Below are 25,008 nucleotides of genomic sequence, written 5' to 3'. Positions count from 1 at the left end.
GGACTGTCTCAGGGGCCTCCTTGCACAACCTACACCTTGGGTCTTGTCTGGTGTGGTAGATCTGGGCCTCAATTGCTCTGGTGTTTAGGGCCTGTTCCTGGGCGGCCATGATGAGGGCCTCTGTGCTGTCCTTCAGTCCAGCTTTTTCCAGCCATTGGTAGGATTTTCTGATGTCAGCCACTTCGGTTATTTGCCGGTGGTACATCCCATGCAGGGGCTTGTCCTCCCATGATGGTTCCTCCGGCACCTCAGCTTCTGTTCCCCATTGTTTGAGACATTCACTGAGCACATTGTCTGTTGAGGCTTTGTCCCTGATGTATCTATGGATCTTGGATGTCTCGTCTTGGATAGTGGTTCTCACACTCACTAGTCCTCTGCCTCCTTCTTTGCGGTTCGTGTAGAGTCTCAGGGTGCTGGATTTGGGGTGGAACCCTCCATGCATTGTTAGTAGTTTCGGGTCTTAACATCTGTGGCCTGTATCTCCTCCTTTGGCCAGCTAATTATTCCTGCAGGGTATCTGATTACTGGTAGGGCATAGCTGTTTATTGCACGGATCTTGTTCTTGCCATTGAGCTGGCTTCTCAGGACTTGTCTTATTCGTTGAAGGTATTTGGTTGTGGCTCTTTTTCTTGTGATCTCATCAAGGTTGCCATTTGCTTGTGATATTCCCAGGTATTTGTAACCTTCCTCTATGTCTGCTATTGTTCCTTCTGGGAGTGAGATCCCTTCTGTGCGGATGACCTTCCCTCTCTTTGTAACCATCCGACCACACTTCTCTAGTCCGAATGACATCCCAATGTCCGTGCTGTATATCCTGGTGGTGTGGATCAGTGAGTCTATGTCTCGCTCGCTCTTGGCGTACAGCTTGATGTCATCCATGTAGAGGAGGTGGCTGATGTTGGCTCCATTCTTGAGTCGGTATCCGTAGCCAGTCTTGTTGATGATTTGGCTGAGGGGGTTCAGGCCTATGCAGAACAGTAGCGGGGACAGCGCATCTCCTTGGTATATGCCACATTTGATGGATACTTGTGCAAGTGGCTTGCAGTTGGCTTCAAGGGTGGTCTTCCACATCCGCATTGAGTTTGCAATGAAGGCTCTCAAGGTCCTGTTGATGTTGTACATCTCTAAGCATTCGATGATCCAAGTGTGTGGCATTGAGTCATAGGCTCCAATGTGTAATCAATCCAAGCCGTGCACAGGTTGGTGTGTCGGGTTTTGCAGTCTCTGGCAACTGTGTGGTCTACAAGGAGTTGGTGTTTGGCTCCTCTGCTATTTACCCCGATGCCCTTCTGTGTCGTGCTCATGTATTGATCCATGTGTTTGCTTATCTTAGCCGCTATGATGCCTGACATGAGCTTCCAGGTTGTGGAGAGACAGGTTATTGGTCGGTAGTTAGATGGGATGGTTCCCATTCTGTAGCAGCTGGTTCATTTGGTCTGCCAGTCGCTCATGTAGGGCAGTCAGTTTCTTTAGCCAGTAGCCAGTTTTTCATACCTGAGACTCTTTCTTGGACATCTGCCACAGTGATGGTTACCGGATTTTGCTCAGGTAGAGAGATCAGCCACTTTGCATTGCTGTTGTGGGACGCCTCCCTTTCCCATATGCTTTTCCAGTATTGTTCTGTCTCCAGCCTTGGTGGGTCTCCAGCCTTGTTATTCCCCTGCCACTGAGAGTACACTTTAGCTGGTTGGGTGGAGAAGAGCCTGTTAATCCTTCTGGATTCCTTCTCCCTTGTGTATCTCTTTAGGCGGCTGGCCAAGGCTTGGAGCCTCTGTTTGGCAGTTTCGAGTGCTTCAGGTATGGGCATCTGGCTGTACTTCTCGGGTATTGGTCTTTTCATTGTTCCCTTATGGAGCTCTGATAGTTGGCTCACTTCCCTCCTTGTTGCCTTGATTTTACTCTCTAACCGTCTTTTCCATGGTGGGTATTTGTTATTGTTATTGTTATTCTTATAGCCAAGCAGCTCAAGGATCACTGATGCTGCGTTGTAAATCAGCTCGTTGGTTTCTGTTATGGTATTGGTAGGAATTGTTCTCACTGCTGCATTCACATTCTCAATGAGACTTTCTGATGGTATTTCACTCAGCCGTTGTAATTGGCGCCGAGGAGGTCTGTCTGTCATTCCTGCCATGATTCTATTTCTCAGGTCCGTTGCAGCCTCGTTCAGCTCTGTTTCCGTCATTGTGGCTGCATACTCCCTCTCTGGGCGGGGGCTTGTAGTTAAGCCCCGCCCTCTCTGACATCCAGGTTCCTCCTTTTCGCCGTAGCGTTTGTGTTGTACTTCGTCAATCTCAAGCTGTGATAGCAGCTGCCGTTTGCGGATGTTGGAACACTGAGCTACTAGCTGTTTAGCACTTAGTGTGGACTGGGGATGTATATATATATATATATATATATATATATATACATATATATATATATATATATATATATATATATATATATATATACCATACCATACCATACCAGCTTTATTTATAAAGCACTTTAAAACAACCACAGTTGATACAAAGTGCTGTACAATCCAAAAACACAACAAAAGAAAAAAATTAAGAATAATAAAATATTAATAAAATTATATATTTATATATATATATATATATATATATATATATATATATATATATATATATAGACACATTTATGCATTTTAAGCATAATTCTACAATTTCTTTCCACTTCACAGCAATCCACTGGTTTGTATTGTTCTGTCAAACTGAATCCCCCCAAAAAAGCATTTAAGTTTTCAGTCGTAACATGAAAATGTGCAGAAGTTCAGGGAGTGTGAATACTTTTGCTAGGCACAGTGGGATTTCTTTACATATTGCTTTAGTCCACAGTGTTGTACTAATAGAAATCTAACCTCTTTTGGGACCTGTCATCTGAAAAGACCAATAGAGGAATGTCTGCTTTTCACAAGCAGTGTGTGTTTGCTTGCAGGATCGCCGATTCAGTGACGAAATTGACAAGTTGACGGGCTACAAAACCAAATCCCTCTTGTGCATGCCTATCCGCAACAGCGATGGCGAGATCATTGGAGTTGCTCAGGCCATCAACAAGACTTCAAGTGGGGAACTTTTCACTGAAGATGATGAGAAGGTAATTTTTTCCTTGAGATATTCCTTCAATATGTTGCTTTCTTGTTTGCCTTTTTTCTTCAGTGGAAATGTGTCTTTTTTTTTATCTATGCTATGGTTTTCCTAAGTTTTTCAGTACCGTAATTCTTTGTTTCTCTTTCCAGTAGAAATATATTCAGGACATTTGTAGATCAAATAATTTCAAAGTTGTATAAAAATAGAACTTCTGCTTTACAGAGGCCTCAAATAGGACTGAAATATCTCAGTATTCACATGCTGTTGGGCTGCATGCTTGTCATCTAGTGATCTATGAAATTGTAAAATATATATAGGTTAAATTTTTGTGCTTTATTTAAAAAAAAAAGAAGAAGAAACTGAAATAGTTGTGATAGTGACGTTTTGTGTCTCTTCTAATAATTACTTAAATAATTAGCTGACAAAATTTAAATTGGGGACATTACATTTTGACATAAGAAGTGTACAGAAACTGTAATTGACTTGGACTCATTGGGAAAATGGCTCAAAATATATAAACTTAAACAAGAATAATGAAATGAAACTTAAACTTACAAAAAAAAAATGTCTTTTGGAAAACTTGACTGATACAGTGTTGCTTTGAATGCTGCTTGATATGTTCCAGTTCAATAAAATCCATGACATTATAAGACCCTAAAATACTTCATTGAATGAAACTTTGACACTTTTTCTATCTATCTTTTCTGTGTTTGCTCTACATTAAAATTGTAAAAATGATCAAAAAATATTATTCCACAGGTAATTACCCCAGTAGGGCAAATTAGCGTCTGGATTAAACAGGTACTGACACAGATGCTGAACTGCAGCCTCACAGAGCTCCAAGCAAGACTGCAGCCTCCGAGAGTTGTTATTACTGCACAAAGAGAAGAATAAGCCTGAAGTAATGCTCATGCTTTGTGATTCATTTGTGGCATTTCAAGGATGTTACTCAGATTTTTTTAGACAAACACTGTGCATAGGGTTAGTGCATAAAGGGGCAACAAACTGTCATCATTTATTAATGTCAGTGTTGCAACACTTATGAGTTCACAGTAGCAGAGATGTAAAAAGAACTAAAACTGGGATTTCCCCCCCTCAATTTTATCCCCTTTTATGTTTTGTTTTGTGACCTACATGCATAAAACATTTAATTCATTATTTTTCTGTGGCTTAGCATCATAGTCATGCTGTGATTCAAAATGTGGTCTTTCTATGTTTGCCAAAAAAAAGTTTAAAAGCAAATAAATATCCAACTAAGTTTGTACTTAATTGGACATGTAACCCAAAATTATTCATACACCTGACAGTTTTAACGTAATATTCTAATCTTAATAGCAAGATTCATCTGACCAGAGGTGATATTAATATATTGCCAGACATATTAGAGAATTGCAGCCCAGATTAGAATTTGACTGCAAATCTGTTGCAGGACTTAAAAATTAAAGTGATGGCTATGAGCTTCCTTAAAATAAAACCCAAATAAACAAAAAAAACTTTTCATAGGGTTTTGTGGTGTTTAATTTAGTCCATTTGTACTTTGGCTATGCTCTTTAATCCCAGTGAGGTCATGGGGCTGGTGCATATAGGAACAGTCACAATTCCAGAAACAATCATCAGTGACATTCAAGATATATTAATTTGAGACTTTTTGGGTGCCATTTAAACAATTTATTAGACTTCAAAAAATCTTTTAAAACCAGAATTATTTGCTCAAGTTGGAATTTATGTACTTTCTCAAATTCAGCCATATGTATGGCATACACACATTTCTTAATAAGAAAAAGAAAATCATTGCAAGGTACACCTTGACCATATGTTTTGTTTTGCAGCCACTAGTTAGCATCTGATAATTTTAGTTGGATGTTTCTTTTCTTTCCAAAAACATCATGGTGCAATAAAATTGGATGATTTCCTGACACAGATTCAACTTTCTTTCAACATAATGTTTTTCATAAAGGTTAAGGTTGGGTGTAATTTTGCTTCATCCATTCCAAAATCAGTTTTTATGTATGTTTGAAATAAGGGTCCAATTGGAATACCCACTTCTGTCCAAGTTTTAACCTAACAACCAACCAGCCGACAAGACTTTAGGGCACAGACTAAAAAATACACAAAAATTCCAAAACTGAAAAAATCTCACAGAAAGGCAACTAATGGCATATAAATCAAGAATTTGTGACAGTAGAAGTCTTTTTAAAATCTTTTCTAGTGTTCCTCCTTATATGCTTCCTGTTCATATACTCTTTGTCTGATAAACAGGTGATAATTTGCTTGTCTTTGTGTACAATTTCATTGTAACTACAATGTACTACTTGAACTGTAGGAGTTTGACCTATCCATGTGTCTACTGTGTGATACAGACAGACTAAATATCAGAACTTAGTGTCTGGGTTTCCTGGCTGGGTCACAGGTAGTCATTATTATATTTTTCCTAAGCAGTGTGTTCCAGGGGGCTAGAACACTGTGGTAACAGCACTAATATAAATCCCATATTTGCTTTTCAGAGTCTCAAATTGGTTAACCTAAAATTTGACCTGACTGCATAGTGGAATAGCCATTGTGTCAAATATTACTGCACCATCTATGATTAATAACACCAGTAAAGTAGAGTTTGTAGGGGGGGAAAAAACAAGCAAACAAACTAAGGGAACAATAACTGCACCAGGTTTTCATGGAGTTTTTTAATTCACTGTCATAGTCAATAAATCTCAATTTATTAGGAAATCGATGAAAAGTTTATTTCAGTTTTTTATTATTAGAGTGATACATATCAAAAACTTATTGAAAAATGGCATTTAACACAAAACTGTTATAATATTGGCATGCTATGTCCTACACAACCACAGTAAAGACTGCTAACTTCAGCGTTGTGTAGAAGACAGTCACTGAAACCATATTCATTGAGGGCAAGCCACTAAAGATTATTGCTGCAGAAGCTGACTGTTCCCATAATGTTGAATCCAAACACGTTAATGGAAAGTTGAATGGAAGAAAAAGTTCTGGTTGAAAAGGGGGCAAAGGCAAAGCTGAATTCAAAAATTTGGGGGAGATTTGTTGAATCTGGTGCTTTATTCAAGAAATGAGGCACAAAATTCAAGTTGTTTGGGGTCCAATGTGATGTTTCCACATTTAACATTGTTTTGAGGATCTTGTCTATCTTACTGATCACAGTGCCTTTATCTACCAGCAAATTTTAGACAAGATTTTTGCAGCAGCCGATTTTCTTTAACAACCAGGACATGCCCTGGCCAGGCAACTGACTGTGCCTTTTTATTGGTCTTGGTGTGATTAATAACACAAGTGAATTGGAAATAGCAAAGTTTATGAACCATTGCAGATGTCCATGGAATGTGGACCACGTTTGACTTAAATTTTGCAAATTTTTGTACAGAAACAAATCATTAATGGGTATAAATGAAGGTTTGTATTAGACAAATCTAAGATTTTACAGTGGTCAGTTGGAGTTGCATCTCACCCTGAGACAGATACCGTTCTGTGTATCAGAAGAGCATGTTAAGCCCATCAGGACGCCTGAATGGATGTAGCAGAAAAGATGATGACAGGCAGATACACTGACTCCCTCCCTTGTTGCAAGAGCACTCAAAAAGGCAGATAAGATGAAACATGAAAGAACAAAAGTAGCTGTGCTATTATTTTAGGGTTTTATTTCTCGCATGTTCCTCTTTGTGAAGCACAATATCTAAAATAATACACGTATGCAAACTATTGTTCATGGAAGAGGTTTTCTTTTTTCATAATTCTTTTGTTCTGAGAGTAGGTTTCACACTGCATTAACATTACACTAATGCCTGGGATGGCTACTGCTGAATTAGTAATGAAATGCAATGGTAGCATCAGTGAACGCAGTGAGCACCGTGCACAGCACAGCTGCAGCTCTGCTTTTATAGGAGACCTTGTAATAAGAAAACAAATCATACTTTATAAAGCATTAAATGATACAGCAGTGGCAGATGTCATTAGAGGCTTAAATGAACCTTCATCAAAACAAATTTGTGCCAAAACGTCTGAGAGGATTTTTCATATTACATAGCTGCGTTTTACATCTCGTGCTGCCTTAATTGTGTTGCTGTTGATACCCCGCAGGATTTAGGAGATCGGGGGAGTGGGAATAATTTGTAATTGCAGTATCTCATTTCTGTGGAGGAATACAGTTAACTGACCCTGTGCTGCGATGCGTCTGACAATATTATTTTGATTAAGATTGTGTTATTTTGTTTCTGCTTTGTGTTACATACAAATGCGTTACTAACAGCTAGACATTATCGGGAAATACCTCTTTGTGAGATCCATGTGTACTTGTGCATTTTCAGCCATCCAGTACAATTTAACATCAGCGGGATTCATCAAAGAGCTGTCTCCCCCCACAACACACAATTTAGTGATGTAAATTTGCATCAAAAGAACAGGAAGATATTGGATCTAATAAAAGAAATGTGTTACTCGTAAAAACAAAACTACCCAATGTAGCATAAAAAATCACATTATCTGTGTTTCATCAAGAGAAAATAGATCAGCAGAGTATTTTGTGCACAAAAATACAGCAGAGTATTTTCTTCCCTAACACAAAGAATTAGAACACACTAATTCCCATAATATTAGGGGTGAAGTTATTCAACTTGATTCAGCCTGAAGCACAATGTTTTCAGCTATTGCCACCATTTCGAAACCAACAGGTGCAAAATAAGTTATGTCTTCAAAAACCCTTGAATTATATCTTTTAGATTTTAAAATAGCATACAGTTACTTCTGTGAGGTCTCTAGTTTTTGCTTACTTTAAAGCTTATAACCACCTCCAAAAGAATGAGAATACAATGTATACATATAACATTTATGCTATGTATCGCCTTTAATTTTTTTATTCTTTTTAATGCTTACCAAACACACTACATCTCTCAGATAGCAACTGCATTATGTTGATGCCTAGCAAGGGGCAATATTAGTGTTCATGTGACAAAATCAACCTTTGTGTTTTGAGCGCAATGTTTGAGTTTTATTCATGAAAGCAGTTCTCGCCCAAATATTCCTGGCCTCTCCTCACCAGTGCAACGGAAAGTGAAACAGTTCTTTCAGTCACCTCATAGTTATTCACACCGAGAGCTGCTGGAGAAATAAAGTGGTATGTAATTTTTCTTGGCTTGTTTCATAACAAATATCATTTGTGGGAGAGTAAGCCATTGAGGTTAGAAGGAACTGAGTGTCCCCAATGGTCTTGGCCACTCTGTTTTATTTTATTTTTTTAAATTATTGGTATTAAACCATTTTTTATTGGTCAGTTCGAAAGGCTCCAGGCAAAAACATCTTGTTTATAATGCAACCTTGTGTATTGGGCTGCCTGACAGAATGTAATTATAAGGAGCAGCGCTCCTTCGGAGTTTGCCTGTGCGCTCGGCAGGCAGATCCATGGGCAGATCCCCACGTCCTGCTTGCTAATGAATCCACTCCCGCTGGGCTTATTGATGACTACGGTCTCTCTGGAAGATCATTATAGGATATTTCCAAAGGACAGCTGAAATAGCATCACGTTTGGTCTCATTGTTCAGTTTCATCTGTTTACTGGATGCAGTTAGGTTCAGAATTATTCAGACCCCAGGAAGAGTTAGGTTTAAGTTTAAGCTACCAACATGTTTCTTCTGGCAAAATGTAAAGGGGCTACACATTAGGGCAGTGGCAAGGAGGCCATTTAGTCTCAAAGACTTGGAGCTCATCATCACCAAAGATAAATTGTCAAAATACCGGTACAGTGTGGGCAGTATTTATAATTGGAATTTGCTTTTTTAGAACTAGTTAAAAAAATAACTATCAGCATTACTTTTTTAAATTAAAATGTTAACAAAAACAGAAAGAACACAGTCCCTTTATAAACTGATTTATTGTCTTGAAACCAAAGCTGTCTCACCATACACCAGAAACAAACCTTTTCAAGAGACATTAATAAACTGGACTTAATGGGAATTATAAAAAGAAAAAAACTATTTTATCAGACACGTTGCTGTGGGGATTCTGTTCTCTAGGAGGAATTTAGAGCTTGTAGTTGTAAGGTGACAATACGTGAAAAAGTTCACCAAGCCTTTTGTACTGCACTGCATAAATGCTGTTAACATTGCTGCCAATGGGCAAAATTGACATATGGGATGTGACAGAGCTCTTCTTTGATATAAAATGTTCACATCATATTACAGTATTTTTGAGTTTTTATTGTGTCCATAGGTTCTGCAGATGTACCTCCCGTTCTGTGGTATTGCAATCTCCAATGCTCAACTCTTCGCTGCCTCCAGAAAAGAGTACGACCGGAGTCGGGTAAGGGCCACAAGGCCGATGGGATGATAAAGCTCCCATTCCAAGGATCAGCTTTACTCCCTCCCCCTTGATGCTGACATTGAGGCTTGGTATTGATCAGCAGCAGCCCACTTGCTGGCATCGCAGTGGAAAATCACGGTGCCATGCAGCTTTGCATGAGCATTTTCTCAAGATCTGATGAGGGGGATGGGTCTGTATTCAGAGTAGGACCTAAATCTACTTGAGAATATGAGGAGATCCTCTAATTCATGTCTTACAGTCACACGTAATCAAAGCGAGCATAACGAGAGCACAGTTCAGAGAGCAGAGGAGAAAAATGAGGAGATATTCCCTCCTAATTTCTAGGTGTCAGCACATTAAACTGGATGGGCTCTGCCTTAGATAAAGGGTTTAATTTACTTGTATTGAGGATATCAATTACACTATATCATCCCTTTGGTTTATGGTTTAGGGATTATGATAGTAATTAGATTCCAACATCAGCGCGAAGCACAACACATTTATTTAAGGGGCTCTTACTCTTGCCTGACAACCGATTTCTTATGTGTTGGAAACACATTAGCATTCATGAGCTTTCAGATTGTCCAAGGTAGTTCCATCATAATATTTTCTCTGTTCCTGGCGCTCAGGCACTCCTGGAAGTAGTCAATGACTTGTTTGAGGAACAGACTGACCTGGAAAAGATTGTCAGGAAGATCATGCACCGGGCCCAGACTCTGCTAAAGTGTGAGCGCTGCTCCGTCCAGCTGCTGGAGGACATTGAGTCACCGGTACTGTTTTGTTTTTCCTTCTGCTGCCCTGCCATGTGTATATCTAACCATGTTTTCACATGTGTAACCCGTTTCTCTTTGTCTGCCTCAGTTTTGCTTTATTAATTAGTATCTGACTTCAGATCTTTAAATGTTTCTTCCTTTACACAGGTGGTCAAGTTCACTAAGTCGTTTGAGCTACTGTCTCCAAAATGCAGCGCAGATACTGAAACCAGGTTTGTATTAGGCTTCGATAACTTTTGGAAAACTGTTGTTCATTTCCACCTTGAGATTTTTCATTAAATATGTTACATTTTAAATCCAAAATAAATATGTTCACAACAGAAATTACACCAACATCATCTGCTCTGCCACCACATGCACAGTAAAATAAATAAATACATAAAATGCAAGAAATATGTATGAAACACTTTTAAAATGTGACTATTTGAAAGTGCTGTTGGCATAAAACTTGATTCTGTTTAGAAGATGTGCATTGGAAGCCTTACATGATTTTGTTTTGCTGCTCTTTGCTTCTGCTAGGCATGGCTGAGTGGAGAAAAAGAGACTTAATATTGTGTGGGCTGTTTATGGATGAAAACAAGCTTGAAGGGAAGACAAATAACCCCTCCCCCCCATCCTTGAATGCTTGCCATAGTTAATATCGTCACCTCAAAGCAGTGGCCGTAACTGGCCTCTACAAGCAGTCTGAACAATATAGAACTATGCAACTCACTATAGTTTTATTTATTTAACACCAATTCACCACAAGTATTATATCAAGACAAATAGGTCTTAACATTCAAATATATGGGATCAAATAAGTTAAAGATTGATATCAAATCAATCTGATTTAACCTAAAACAAACAGATTCAGACCCAGTTACATACACTCAGATGATCCCGTATAAAGACAATTGGTAACATGCTGAAGGTAGCAATAGCTATTTCAGTGGCTTCATTCAGGAAATAAGCAAAGCTAAGCGGAGAAACACTGAGCCAGTGGTACTTTCGATAAATGGGGAAAAAAGGGGCAGCATGGCAGCAATAGTTCTATTAGTGGCTTTGTCATAAAAACACACACAACTAAACAAATAAGCTCTGAGTCAGATTTTATTTTTTTTTGTTAAGAAAGCAAAAACAAAAATCATGCAGAGTAATTGGGATCAAATTCTTTGTCACTGTCTTTGTCTAAAAAAAGAAATGGCTAACAAATAATCACCAGATTTGTATTGGAGAGAAAGACAAACAAAGAACTAGCCGAACAAAAACACACTAAGCCAGGAGTGCTTTCTATTGGATGAAGAACAGAGTACAAATAGTTAGTTGCAGCAATAGCTACATTAGTGGCTTTGTCCATGGAAGAAAGAACAACGATGCACTGACCCAGGAACACTTTCTATGGGGTGAAAAGCAGAGAACATGCAGTCGCAGCAATAGCTCCGTCAATGGTTTTGTCTGTAAAAGAGACACAGGTAAACAGTTAACTACAGAGAAAGAACGTAAAAATAATGTCTCCTATAACTACAAAATGCATAAGCAAGAAAAAAGCAGGAGTTAATGCATCATGAACTGTCATGCATTTAGTGCTGCACCGTGAAGACCTTGTCCACACTGTCGCATCACACGCTCCACATGAGCTAAAGATCTGACATCAGCATCATGCTATCTTTATTCTTCAAAGATAAAATTAGCAGCACAGAACGTTTGTTGGCTTTGAAGGTAAAACTTAACGACGGTTCTCCTGTATTAAATGTCAATGGGTTATGTGAGCAGTGATGATGCAGGTGTTTCTCTGGCAGAGTGTGTGGGGGTGTCTGGCAACAAGGAAGACAATTGCACATTAAAATTTTCATTACTTCATGAGCTGCTGAAGAAGTTTACAGACATCTGCTGTATGAGAGGTTCATTAAATACAAATTAATATTGGAGAAGGCTCATGAGGAGAAAGAGGAGAAGCCGTTGCAAACCTGCCGTTAAGAAGATGAATCAGGTCACCTTTTTTAAATCAAATTATGTGTTTCCAGCTACAGTCGCAGATTATAAAACAATATTGTTGACGATTGAAACCTAAAGATTACGTTTGGTTCAGCAGTTGTTCAGCATTGTGTTTATGTGTTTTTCTTTCCAACCCTAGTTTCAAAGACAGTATGGAAAAATCGTCCTATTCAGACTGGCTCATCAACAACAGCATTGCAGAGCTGGTTGCATCAACAGGACTTCCTGTGAACATTAGCGACGCCTACCAGGATCCTCGCTTCGATGCTGAGGTACAAAGTCCCATCACCAGGATTTTATACTACAGAACTGGGAGAATATTATTCTAATTATTCAACACCTAGGTTTCTACAATAAAGAGGGCCTCACTTATTATTTAGAGAGCTTTCCTGCTGATTTGTTAGGCAACCTGGAAAGGTTTGAGATATTGAACCTTATGTAACAGAGGCAGAAAAGATGAAAGGGCCGACCTGTTGGTACCAGGACTGCTGCCTCGTTGGGCAGAAGATTTAATAATTCAAATGTTGATATGAAGACCGACATTTATCTTGGCCACTAGCACAGTGAGGAGAATTACAAGGAAGGTACAGACAGATTTTTAAAACTCACTAAATATTGGCACTATGGAGTGTCAATATGTCAAACATTATTCTCTCCATGTCAAACCTTAGACCAATTTGTAGAAGCTGAGAAATTGATAGAGAGGCATTTTAGGAAATGACCTTGTTTTTTTTCCACTATCACAAACCTAAATATGTAAAGTGTATGCTATGGTCAGATTAGACAGGCATCTAAACAAACACTGCAGTTGGTGTGAAACAAAGGATAAACAAATGAAAACTCATCTTATGCCCACTGTGGTCGGGGATCTGTGGTGCTGTGGGTTTACTTACTTTCCAAAGGCTATATATATTTTTTTATATTTTAAATGAATGTCGAGCTTTTCCAGAAAACTCAGACTGGTTATTGTTGGAAACAGAATAATAATCAAATCAACACACAAGTTGTCAAAATGCAAAAAAATCAATCTTATTTCACAGTTATCTCACTTCCCAGATGTAAATCTTACAAAAGACCTGAGGGGTGAAATAATGTTGCAGTCACAGGAGTACAAAGTGTGCTTAGACATTAACTAAGCCATCACACACAGATGGCACAATACGTTGGTAATGTTTCCCTTTATTGTCTAGTGATGAATTTATTAGAGAATTTGGCTGTAGCTTTGAAACTTTACACACTAAAACCTTGTTTTAGTGCTTGTGGATTGTTTGAATGCCTCTGGATAAAGATTACGAAACATAATTTCTAAAGAAGTCTTTGATGCAATTCTGTTTGCTTTTAAGCTTTGTCTTATGAAATAATCAAAGCCAAACCCACTTTTGAGATGTTTTCTGTTTTGATCCTCCACATTTCACAGGCAGACCAGTTCTCTGACTTTCACATTCGCTCTGTGCTCTGCGTTCCCATATGGAATAGCAACCACCAAATTATTGGTAAGTAAATTGTGATCATAATAATATAATATATCATAATATCTGTTTAAACAATTGTAACAAATGTTTATTTGAAGATACTATATTACCACAGGAATGCTGCATTGGCCCAGTGTGAAGATATTGAGGAAAAAACTGTGCTTATATTACCCAGAATCTGACCCCTTGCTGGTTTTTATCAGTAAACCCAAAAGTTGTTGAATATCATAGTTTTTCATCTCTTCAGGCCTGTTGAGTTCTGCTTGGAAACCTCTGCTTGTGCCCAGAAAGTTACACAGCTGATACAGATGATGGTGGTAAACCAGTACACTGGATGATCATTTTGCTTATTACACAGTTAAATGCCAACATATTCATGGTCCAGCACTATGCATGCACTCTTCTGCATTAAGCAAACAGCAGGGCAGAGAGAAGCTCGTGTCTGTATTCAGCGGAGACTGCTCGCATTTGCTGAGATCCATGCTGTGTTGCAGCATCACTCCACACGTGGAGGAGGAGTTTCCCTTCTTCTGTCAGCGTGCATTATGCTTGTGAATCAGCCATGGGCTAAAAGCACAATGACACTGATAAATCATTGATCCCTCGTCCTCTTTTTTGGCGCTGGAATATTGCAGAGGAGGGAGCAGGTGACGGCAGCTCCTCTCAGTCTCCGGTGAGATCTGACGCAGGGAAGTCATTAGTTTTATGTGAGTGCAAAGTGATCAGCAGATTTGCTGCAGATGGCTGGTTAAGACCTGGGCGCGTCTCTGCGTAGGTGTCTGTGCATTCGTTGGAGCAGGGAGAGGGAGAAAGGAGAAACGAACGGAAAGAGTGAGAGGGGAGAGAAAAGGCAGTGTGTGGGTGGCACCTGAGGATGTTAAGTGAAAAATCATTACCCAAACAAAGCAGCAGAGATGAAATTCTTCAGTCAAGGATACACTCAGTAACAAAAAAAAAAATGTATGCCCCCATTTTAATATAACCTAGGCTGTAAATAGTATCTAATTTAGAATTTTTAGTATTTCAATCAGATATGTTCTACTGAGATTTGCTATACCAACAGCAGCTTGAAGTGCAATAGCTCTTTTTAAGATTTATGTTTTTAATTTACTGAAAGTCATCCCAGGTAATTTCTAAAAGACTGTTTTGAAGACACAGGAGGTACGGAGTGTTGAGAGCAAATTTGCTCTGGGTTTAATTGCTAAAAACATTAGTCCTTTATTGCACAGAAGTTGCTTACAGTAAAAATTTAAAAAAAGAATAGAAATACACCACCTTTCAAAATACATTCACATTTCTCCAGCTATTTCATATTTTATTTCACAAATCAACCATGAACGCCAATATATTTTGCTGAAATTTTATGTAAGAGCCCATCACAAAATATGGCATAATTGTGAAGTAGATTAAAAATGATGAATGGTTTAAAATCTTTCACAAATAGAAATATACATTTATACAAAGGTTGTGGATGTAATGTTTCAAAATGTGAAAAGGTTTACAGGGGTATGATTATATTTTGTTTCATCTTAAAGAAAGGACTGAATGGCCACAGTTTGGCTCCAAAAAAAATTTCAATTTGATTGGTTCGGCAGTTTGTAAGATCATTAATTAACCATCACAGAAGTAAAGGCATCATAGAAGACATAAATGTTTAAACATTTCTTTCTTCCTCAAATTTAAAGTGGTGGTGAAGATGTACAATTCAGTTTCATTCAGTGTGTTTAGATAGCGCCAGCTCACAACAGATGTTATGCCGAGGCACTTTACAAAGAAATAGTGATCAGTTGATACTAGATATCAAACAACAACGTAGTTTAAAAGGTTTCTAAGGAAACAGCAGATTGCATTGAGTCAATGACTTTCAACATTAAATACTATTGTTCATATTTGATCTGTAAATAAATCTTTAATGGGATAAAACCTCCCTCATGTTGCTGTAGCCATCAAAAGTGAGGCCTTGATTAAAACATAATACGTGCTATTATGTCAGTAGACATAATGCTATACCTGATAAATATATTTCTTAAGGGGAAATTAATGTTTTTTTGGTCTTTTTAATTGAAATCTGAGCCAACAACTCCAAGTCATAGGCATAAGTTCTTCAAAGCTAAGTATCTCTTTGAAATTAAGAACATTTCAGGTTTCAGGCTGTTTGCTGTGTTTCCTGCATGTCCAGCTATGATAAACAGCCACTGTATGAAGATGTATTTGAGTTCAGCTTTTGTTGGATGAAATTCCTTACGGGTTAACACAGTGCTGAGCTGGTTGCGGCTCCGGTTTTGTGAAGCTCTAAGCAAAATTCGACACCCCCTCCGTGGATCGCCTCCGGTGAACAAACTGCATTGTTCAGCCAAGCAGCCGACGAGGTCATCTATGTAAAAAAAAAAAAATTATAAAAAATGTACTGAACATGAAAACTTGTAGATCTCGGAGGTATGGATAGTGGTGTAGTTGGAGATAATGTGGTGGCCGTGAGGCTCTAAGCAGTCATTTAGTTTGCTAATATTTGTTGTAGCATGTTCTGGAGCTCATTACAAATCACAAGCTGGTTACAGTAGGAACAATCATGCTTTTGAGAAAACATCTGCTCTGCATTTTAAATTCATCCATAATAAAAACAAAACTGTAATTAACTGCAGAGCTAATTCATTTTCAACCAATGAGTCATATTAACACACAGTATTGGCAGGCTGTTTAACCTCTTTGGCATAATTAAAAATGATAATGAATTGTTTGACAATATCCTACCCTCAATTCATCAAATGTTTGGACTTTATTAAATCATTTTCTACTTTCAATTAGAGCGAAATACATCTGAAGGCAGGAGTCAGATAGGAAGAGGTTATTCCCATAGGACAGTTATAGACAAAAACTTTTAAAAGACTAATTGAGTCCCTGTTGGTGTCATTTTATTTAACAGTGTGTGCTCCTTACTTCATGCCGACCATGTCTGACGTTGATAAAAAAACAGCTTTTTCTCCTTTTTAACCATTGTTAAAAATACATAATGTCTCTTTGATATTCCTTAGTCTCTAGTAAAAGTGGAGCTTTTTGGTCAAATCGGCACCAAGCTGAGCTAAGTGGTATTTTATCTAATGCATAAAATGGTTTTGCATATCAGGTGTCGCTCAAGTGCTGAACAGGCTGGACAGGAAACCGTTTGACGATGCAGACCAGCGTCTCTTTGAGGTATTGCGCTGCCTTCTGCATATTTTTTAACACCAAACATCCTCTGACTGATTGTGGAAACCATGATTTATTTATTCTAACTTATTTTTCCTCAGGCCTTTGTGATATTTTGTGGATTGGGCATCAACAACACGATCATGTATGACCAGGTGAAGAAGTCTTGGGCCAAGCAGTCAGTGGCTTTAGATGTAAGGGCACAAAATCCTATTGAATTTGTATTCATTTTCCCATCACAGTTAACATACAGTCTCAGTGAAATTTCTGCTCTCGGTTTTTACATTGTCAGGATGTAATGGTTTGGTCCTGATTCTGAAACTACTTGAATTTAACCTTCAATTTGCAAGAACACACAGAAAACTGACAATTTTAAGTGGAAGAAAATTGCATGTAGATAAATAAGTACACTCTACAACTCAAGGACTTGTAGGAGTTTTTATGACCTTATTAGTCTCTGATGTCACTTTCAAGACAGACTATTATCTGTCCAGAAGTATTGATTCACAGAAACCAATTACAAATTCAGTCATAGAGACAGTTTCAAGTTAAACTCTATTTAAATCAACGTTGGTAATATAAATAAATCAAATTCAGTTTAGCATGCTAACTGGTAAAAGGTTAACGCAGAAGTCTACTCGGTTGAATTCAAGTTGCTAACTTTGTAGCAGCCACTTCTACTCGAGAGAGCATGTGGTGACGGTGGAAAGGAATGGCTTCTTTTTAACAGGATGAAACTTCCACCAGAACCAGTCTCGCCTGCTGTGACTAGCGAAAGATCGACATGACAGAGTAGCCATCAAAAAATATACATATATGTATTCAAAAAATAAAAACCACATTTGCATGGTTGACCGCAAGATGCCCCTGTTTTGTGGCTGCATCACAAATCTATATTTGATTGCTGATACTAGTCCTCTTCAATCATGTGAAATCATCAAACATTTGCTAAACACTATAAAAAGGAAAAGAAAACACAAGATAACTACCTTCGACTGTGAGGCAGATTTTCTTAAATCAGAAATTTGTGCTATAATGTGACATATTTAACCATATATCACAGGAAGCAACAGCTGCAAAGTGGAAATTATACATTTTATTTTCACTTATTTGTCTCATGGGTCTTTGTATAAGTTTTTAAATTTTAAATATCCACAGGAATGCATGCATGAAAACTGCTGATCTCTTTTCATAGATAACCTTCTCACAAAGATTTTATTGGAAATTAATGAGAGGCAGTGTAAAGCAATCCCTCATCCGATCTGCATATTGTAGCCATTCAGGACTAGTCAGCCTTTACAATATGTCCGAAGATTACAACTGGGAGCTGGTGGGGTACATTCGTTAGCACCAGTGTTTCAAGTACGAGAAGCAGAGAACAGATAGCTGGAGACAAATGCTGAATGAAATAATGTGAGTGTGTGTCCTTTGTTCCTGGCATCCCTGAATAAACATGAGTGTTTATGATTAAATAAGCTACTGCAAGAGTGTGCAAAGTATTTCTCCCAGGGAATGAGAGGAACATGGCGACCCAATCTGTGCTGATGTTGCTACTAGTGCAGATCCACATGCCACTGCTGACTTAATGAGGGAAATCCATGAATCGAACACTGCTGTGGTGTTTTCAGTTGTCTTGAAAGGAATATTACTGAATTAAAAAACAAAACACTCTTATTATTTTGCAGGTTCTGTCTTACCATGCCACTTGCTCCAAAACTGAAGTGGATAAATTTAAGGTAACATATTTGCTCCTATAATTACCTCAATTGTAAATGACTCCATGTTATTGTAGCAGTTTTTTGTGCTTACTGTATCCTTTGTCAGTTTAGCATAGTTATATTTTATATTATATATTAGTTTATCATGACTTAGCTTATTTTATCTTAGTTTATGTTATTATAGCTTGGTTTTTATTTTATTGTAAGTTGTCTTACAATAAAATAGCATAAATTGGTAAAAAAAAATTCATCCTGGGTCAATTTAAATTAAACTAAAATTTATCGAATTTATCTTGTCTTGTCTTAATTTGTCTTTTTAGCTTAATTTATTAAGCTAAAAATATTCTAAAATATTAGAATACTTTTAAAGAATTAAAAGTATTCTAATATCTGTATTAGTAAATTTCATTTTCAACTTGCTCTGATGAAAATAATGATAAACCAACAAGAATCAAGAGAAAACAGACCAATTGTGTTATTAGAAATGGATTGCTTCAGTCAATAAGTGATCATTCACAATACATTAGTTATAGACAAATGACAAAATTAGCCATAATTACATTTTTTAACAAGATTACATTTCTGAAATATAGATGTGACCGATTTTCTTCCAGTTTCATGAGCACAGTTTCCCCCTATGGCCAACACTATATTCATAGTAGGATTCTTTGTCTTTCTCTCATGAATTCGTGTGATGCTTCAGCCCCCCTCATTCAGCGCGATGCTCTGCTGCCTGCCTTCCCCCCCTTCTTCCTTTCATAGCTGCTCTACATACAGAGAGAGCCCCATTGAGCTCACTTGCCTGGGATTCCACTGGAGTGTGAAAACGTAGTGACAAACAAACCTGGGTACCATTTTGTCACCCGGGGCTGTGAATTGAGAGAGTTGGAATACTTACCGACCTGACAGGCAAATGTTTGTGAGAGAAACGAGACACACTGGCACTGACACTGAAGACTCATCACCGAATGTGTCTTGTCAACACAGACAGGAATTAGTCTTTTGCTCAGATGGGGATGCAGCGTTGATAGAAGACTCATGCTGAGAGTGGTTAATTGGAAATTATTTTTGTTTTTGTTTGCGTAACAATGCCAAAAGGCTGCTGAGCATTACTATTGCACAACTACATTTGTCAATGAGCTCAGAAAGTAAACAACAGAGAAATCTTTCAGTAAAGCCCCCTCATAAATATCAGCCCTCTGAAAACGAGGCCTCCGAGTCTTAATTAGCATGCTTTCATGTTTTCATGCATCATCCAAAAATGGCTCCACTGACCTCCACGTCTGCTCTGTGGGTTCATGTTCTCATTCTTCCTCTATGTTTGCTCTCACCATGATGAAACAGGCTGCTAACATTCCCCTGGTCTGCGAGCTGGGCATTGATAAGCTCTCCTTTGATGATTTCTCCCTGGATGTCGACGCGATGATAACAGCTGCTCTGCGGATGTTCATCGAGCTGGGAATGGTGCAGAAGTTTAAGATCGACTACGAGGTAAAAGAGCAGAGCTTCTGTGTCTCATTTGCTTTAAATACTTGATTGAGCTTACTATGAATGCTGTTGCAGGTCCTCATGAAGACCACTGACCCATGCTCTTCTCTCTTTCTGTCCCTCTTTCCCTCCAGACACTGTGCAGATGGCTGCTGACTGTCAGAAAAAACTACAGAATGGTCCTCTACCACAACTGGAGACATGCATTCAACGTATGCCAGTGCATGTTTGCCATGCTAACGGTATGCACTGTGAGAACCACATATTAGCACGGATGATTTCTAAAGATGGTTTAGGTAACATGGACTTCAGATTTTATTGCAACTGTTGTTGGTCTTATAACAAAGTCGATTAAAAAAAGGTGTTAAAAACTTGAATTACACTGATCAGGCTTTTTCTGCCATATTCAAATTGCTGTTGTTCTTTTTTGAACTGATTCTGATGTTCAAACCTCATGAAAGAGGAAAATATGTCACAATTGATTTTATAGAAGTAGCTTTAGATTCAACAGAAAATAATAGACGCTCCTAACCTAACCTTTTAATCTGCTTTTAATTTAACAAGAAAATGTGCTACAGATGGAAAATGGTGGGAGTTCTAAGTTTCCATTCATCCATCCATCCATCCATACCTTAGTTCTGGGGCTTTACTGGAATACCTCCAAAGTAAGGTGCCCAAGAGGTAAACAGATGCCTTAACCATCTTATGCCTTTCGATTTGAAGGAACAGCTGAGCTCCCCTGGGATTAAAGAGCCCAGCAGCTCTACAGAGGACGCTCATTTCAGAATCTGGAGTCCAGTAGTTGGACATTACCGCAGACAAAGGCCCAATCTGTCTTTATAACCAGGGGCAGTTTCCTATTTTTTCACATCCACTTCATCACTGGAGATACAGAAAGAGGAGTCCTCACTAGAATGTGGGTTAAAGTGAAGGCCAGATTCAGTGGCCTTCACTTCACACCTTATTCAAAACACCAAGGCTTTGCTCCTCAGTAAATAATCATTAGGTTGATGAGTGCACTGATCCGTGCATTTGTGGGTTAAAATTTTTGTATCAATTTAATTATTGAATTTCAAACCTGAGATCAAATCAGGAAGATGACTCTGTGTGTTTATTAACTGTGGTTCTGTGCAGATATTTGTATGAATGGAGATCCCAGGAGACTTACAGCATGTGATTCTTTTACTTGAGGTCCTTGGGGCAAGACAAGGACCTAATGTGCTTAGCTAACGCCATTTAATCAACTGCGGCATTAATGTGCGGTGTCCCATTCGAATTGATTTTTGGCAGGGGGGATTGAAATAACAGTGTATAAGCTGTTCCAGGTTCCCCTGTTCATCTAGGTCTTAATGAGTAGGCTCAGGGCCCCACTATCTTCGCTGCTATCCCTGCAGTGACCCACAGTGACTCAGTCAGCACATGATCTCCAGAAACCATTCATCCGAGCTAGAAATGTAGAGCAATGCAACTGCAGTCCCTATGGCATTTTGTGAAGATGCTGTGTTTAGTTTTTCTTTTTTTAGCTTCATGCTGCTGTTTTTCCATTTTTATTCAATGTGCTCAGAATTTCATTGAATAATGGTGTGCTGCTGCTCATAAACCGTGTGTGTGTGCGTGTGTGTGCGTGTGTGTGTGTGTGTGTGTGTGTGTTTTATTTGCTTCCTGTCCTCTGTGCCAATCAGACGGCGGGTTTCCAGGAGACGCTGACTGAGCTGGAGATCTTTGCTCTTATTGTGGGTTGTGTGTGCCACGACTTGGACCACAGGGGCACCAACAATGCTTTTCAGGCCAAGTGAGTGCACCTTATTTCTGCTTCTGCTGCTGCAAACATATGTATAAGAACACAACCTGTTGCATATTGTGCAGCAAAACGTTTTAATATTTGCATTACATTCCACAAGGATTCATAACCGTTTACGTTTTTCACATTTTGTCATGTTGCAATCATAAACCTCAATGTGTGTTAATGATGTTGTGTGCTTACTTATATTCTCTAACACCTCTTTAGCCCCCACAGAACGGCTGGATGTATACTGGAATTTCTACTTACTATTTAAGTAATTAAGAATTTTAAGTAATTAAGAATATTTTATTTCAAAATTTAAATATAATCAAAGCTCCAACTTGCAAGCTTTACCTTAAGTAAAAATTTCTCACACATTATGGGGACCTATTTTCTTTAAGATCACCTAATGACCACATTCAGACTTTGACATTATAGTTTCATCTGTAGTTTGGGTTATGAGTCTCACGCATCCTTTTTTATTGAACCATAAGTTAGAGACAGACTGAACTGGGAGGAAATCCAAAGAGAGTTTTAGAGCAGATTTTTCTTCTCAGCTCTTGTGGAAATCTTATTATACCATCCTTCTTTTTTTTTATCCCAATGTGTTTTTGTTTTGTTTTTTTGTGCGTGTGTGTGTGGCAGGACGGGTTCAGCCCTCTCTTTGCTTTATGGGACCTCTGCTACGCTGGAGCACCACCACTTTAACCACGCTGTTATGATCCTGCAGAGCGAGGTGTGTTATGTTCCAATATCTGCTGCAATGCAGTTACCGTTCACCTTCTGCTGCATGTGATTACAAACACTGCTGGCAATAGAGCCTTTAACCTTTGTTCCCTTCGGAGATGGGATATTTTTAAACTGCAGTCTGCAGCTGCAATTTCATCCACATTCCTTCAGTAGAAACTGGACTTTATGGCTCTTATTGCACAACTGTTGCAGAAGGCTGCTTTAGTCAAGTGCAGATAACGGGATAATATGAATACAGTGCAGTAATAGGAGAAAGAAAGTACACACTGTTTTACAGCTCAGAACTGGTCCCTACCAGGTTCTAAAACCATTTACATCTAAGCTCGAGTGAACAAAAACACACAAGAGATTCCAAGTTGACGTAATTTACTAAATAAAAAAGAGAGAAAATGGAAACAAAATCTGTGGAAAAGTATACCTTGTCATGTGATGGCCTGTAAAACTACTTTTAGGAGGAAGAACCTGAAGTAGATGTTTTCTGTATGACTTAATCCAAGTTTTGTATCAGTGTGAAAGAATTTTAGCCAATGCTTTGTTGCATTGCTTTAGCTCTCATATCTGCAGAGTGAGGGGCTAACGGGTTTGTACTGATTTATTTCTTAGGACCAAAGAAGATTGTTACAGAGGTGTTGTTTATTGAAATGCAACTTTATGTGTTTTTATGAAGCATCTCGCCCACAAAACATGTAACATGTAAAGAGATGCCTTTAGATTAGTCAGGTGAACCAGACGAGAATCACCTGCCTGCTTCTTTACGTCTGCATCTAAATAAATAGAATTGTATTGAAAGGTTTATTCATTTCAGCAACTGGATAGACTAAGTGAAATACATTATGTAGATTAACTACACAAATTATAACAATTACAGCTCTTGAGATTAAAATATCAGAGCAAATCAATAATAATAATAATAAAATATTTTTAATGCAGAAATGTTGGCCAGTGAAAAGTTTGTTTGATACTTGCAGTTTTTTAATGATTAACAACATGTTGCAATATGTTTAGATTTGGATGCATAAGATTATATTTAAATATTTTGAGAACTTGACGGCTATAAGATCATAATTTAAAAGAAATCTTTATACTTAAAATCAAGGAGTACCTTGTTTTTATAGACTATACGTGTTAACGTTATGTAAAGTGTAATAGCATGATCAATTACATTTGTCATCTGCTTCTGTTAAAAGGTGTGTTTGATTTTACATTTTTCTAGCATGCCTTCCAAACTGTAAACCAACTGAAAAGCAGACATCTCATAGATTGGGAAAAGTAAAGAAAAAATAAAACAACCCAGCTTACCTGAAATAAACTATTATTTATTTTAGAATATTTAAAAAAAACAAAGTAATCAAATTTCTTTATTGAAGGAATTTGTAAATAATTTGCATGCCAGGACAGTTTAAAGAAAACTATTAAATGTCCAAGCATTTCAAATTGTCTTAATCTAGAAATGTGTTTATTTTTATTCTCAACAACAGTCACATCAGAATTTGAAAGGTTTTTCTATGTTTAGTTAATTTTTAAAATAGGTACGCAACTAAGTCTACAATTTCATAAGACACTGGATGTAACCGGAAACGCAAAAACTAAAAGATGAACACTGTATGTTTACCAAAGATTTGACATCTGGAGAAGAGTTTAATTTGGCTGCATCTTTTTGGAAAAGCTTCAAGGAAGTCGCAGTGAAAACTTCAGCCAAAAGTATTTTTAAAAAGCGTCGGCTTGTATCAATGCTGACAAGCCAATTTTGCACCATTTCTTAAAGCAGGGCCTCACAAAAGTCATCTAAAGGGCCACAAATTACCCCTCCCTGGCTACATTGCGGACCCCTACTGCTTAAAGGTTGTATCTCATTTTTATTGATAACAATAAAAGATAGAACCTTCTTTTTTATTAATAATAAAAATAAATAACCGGTCACACCACCAAAAGTGTTTTTCACACTCCCAGTGATGTGATTTTATTTCCATAGAAATAAGTGTTGATTAGCCGGCGATAGCCAATATTTCATTAATAAAGTTGACTGCAGTCTTTTTTACACTCCGAGGCCAGATTGGGGCAGGAAAAAAACGTGTTAATTTATTCCTGCTCAGCCATTAGAGTAAGGAAGCAGTTTAAAAAACAAATAACCTTTCAGGGTTTTTAGTTAACAGTTCATACAAAGTACAGAACATCAATAAACAAGTGTTTAAAAGTTAATGCTTTTGTCTACAAATTATAACAGATGTTGTAGCTGAAGGAATTTAGGTAACATAATTAAACATTTAAAAAAAAACATGATTAAAACTATATATTAATGTGAAGTTTCTTACGTTCAGCTCCACTCTGGTGGCTTACACCCGTTGAAATAATGTTGTCTCCAAATACCACCAGCCCCATGTTTAAATGAATGAAAGGTACTAAAGGCCACATAAAAAATGAATGAGTTTGAGCTCACAGTGCTTGAAGGCAACC

At 37.9% G+C, this 25,008-nt stretch overlaps 1 protein-coding gene across 1 annotated transcript in view; it reads left to right on the top strand.

Annotated features, from left to right (window-relative positions):
• The window catches only part of pde11a (phosphodiesterase 11a), a 40,421-nt gene that overhangs the window by 2,923 nt on the left and 12,490 nt on the right, over positions 1-25,008 (top strand). Inside the window, exons 2-14 of the mRNA XM_044131899.1 lie at positions 2,941-3,099; positions 9,321-9,410; positions 10,040-10,180; positions 10,331-10,395; positions 12,297-12,429; positions 13,575-13,650; positions 16,754-16,821; positions 16,917-17,009; positions 18,501-18,551; positions 19,878-20,024; positions 20,156-20,263; positions 21,704-21,813; positions 22,450-22,540. Of these exons, the coding sequence (XP_043987834.1) occupies positions 2,941-3,099; positions 9,321-9,410; positions 10,040-10,180; positions 10,331-10,395; positions 12,297-12,429; positions 13,575-13,650; positions 16,754-16,821; positions 16,917-17,009; positions 18,501-18,551; positions 19,878-20,024; positions 20,156-20,263; positions 21,704-21,813; positions 22,450-22,540 (1,332 nt within the window). The remainder of the gene's footprint in view (positions 1-2,940; positions 3,100-9,320; positions 9,411-10,039; positions 10,181-10,330; positions 10,396-12,296; positions 12,430-13,574; positions 13,651-16,753; positions 16,822-16,916; positions 17,010-18,500; positions 18,552-19,877; positions 20,025-20,155; positions 20,264-21,703; positions 21,814-22,449; positions 22,541-25,008) is intronic.

Source organism: Gambusia affinis, linkage group LG11 (assembly GCF_019740435.1).
Source record: "Gambusia affinis linkage group LG11, SWU_Gaff_1.0, whole genome shotgun sequence".
Taxonomy (NCBI): domain Eukaryota; kingdom Metazoa; phylum Chordata; class Actinopteri; order Cyprinodontiformes; family Poeciliidae; genus Gambusia; species Gambusia affinis.
Note: the sequence above shows the minus strand (reverse complement) of the source record. Positions and strands in the feature narration are given on the sequence as shown.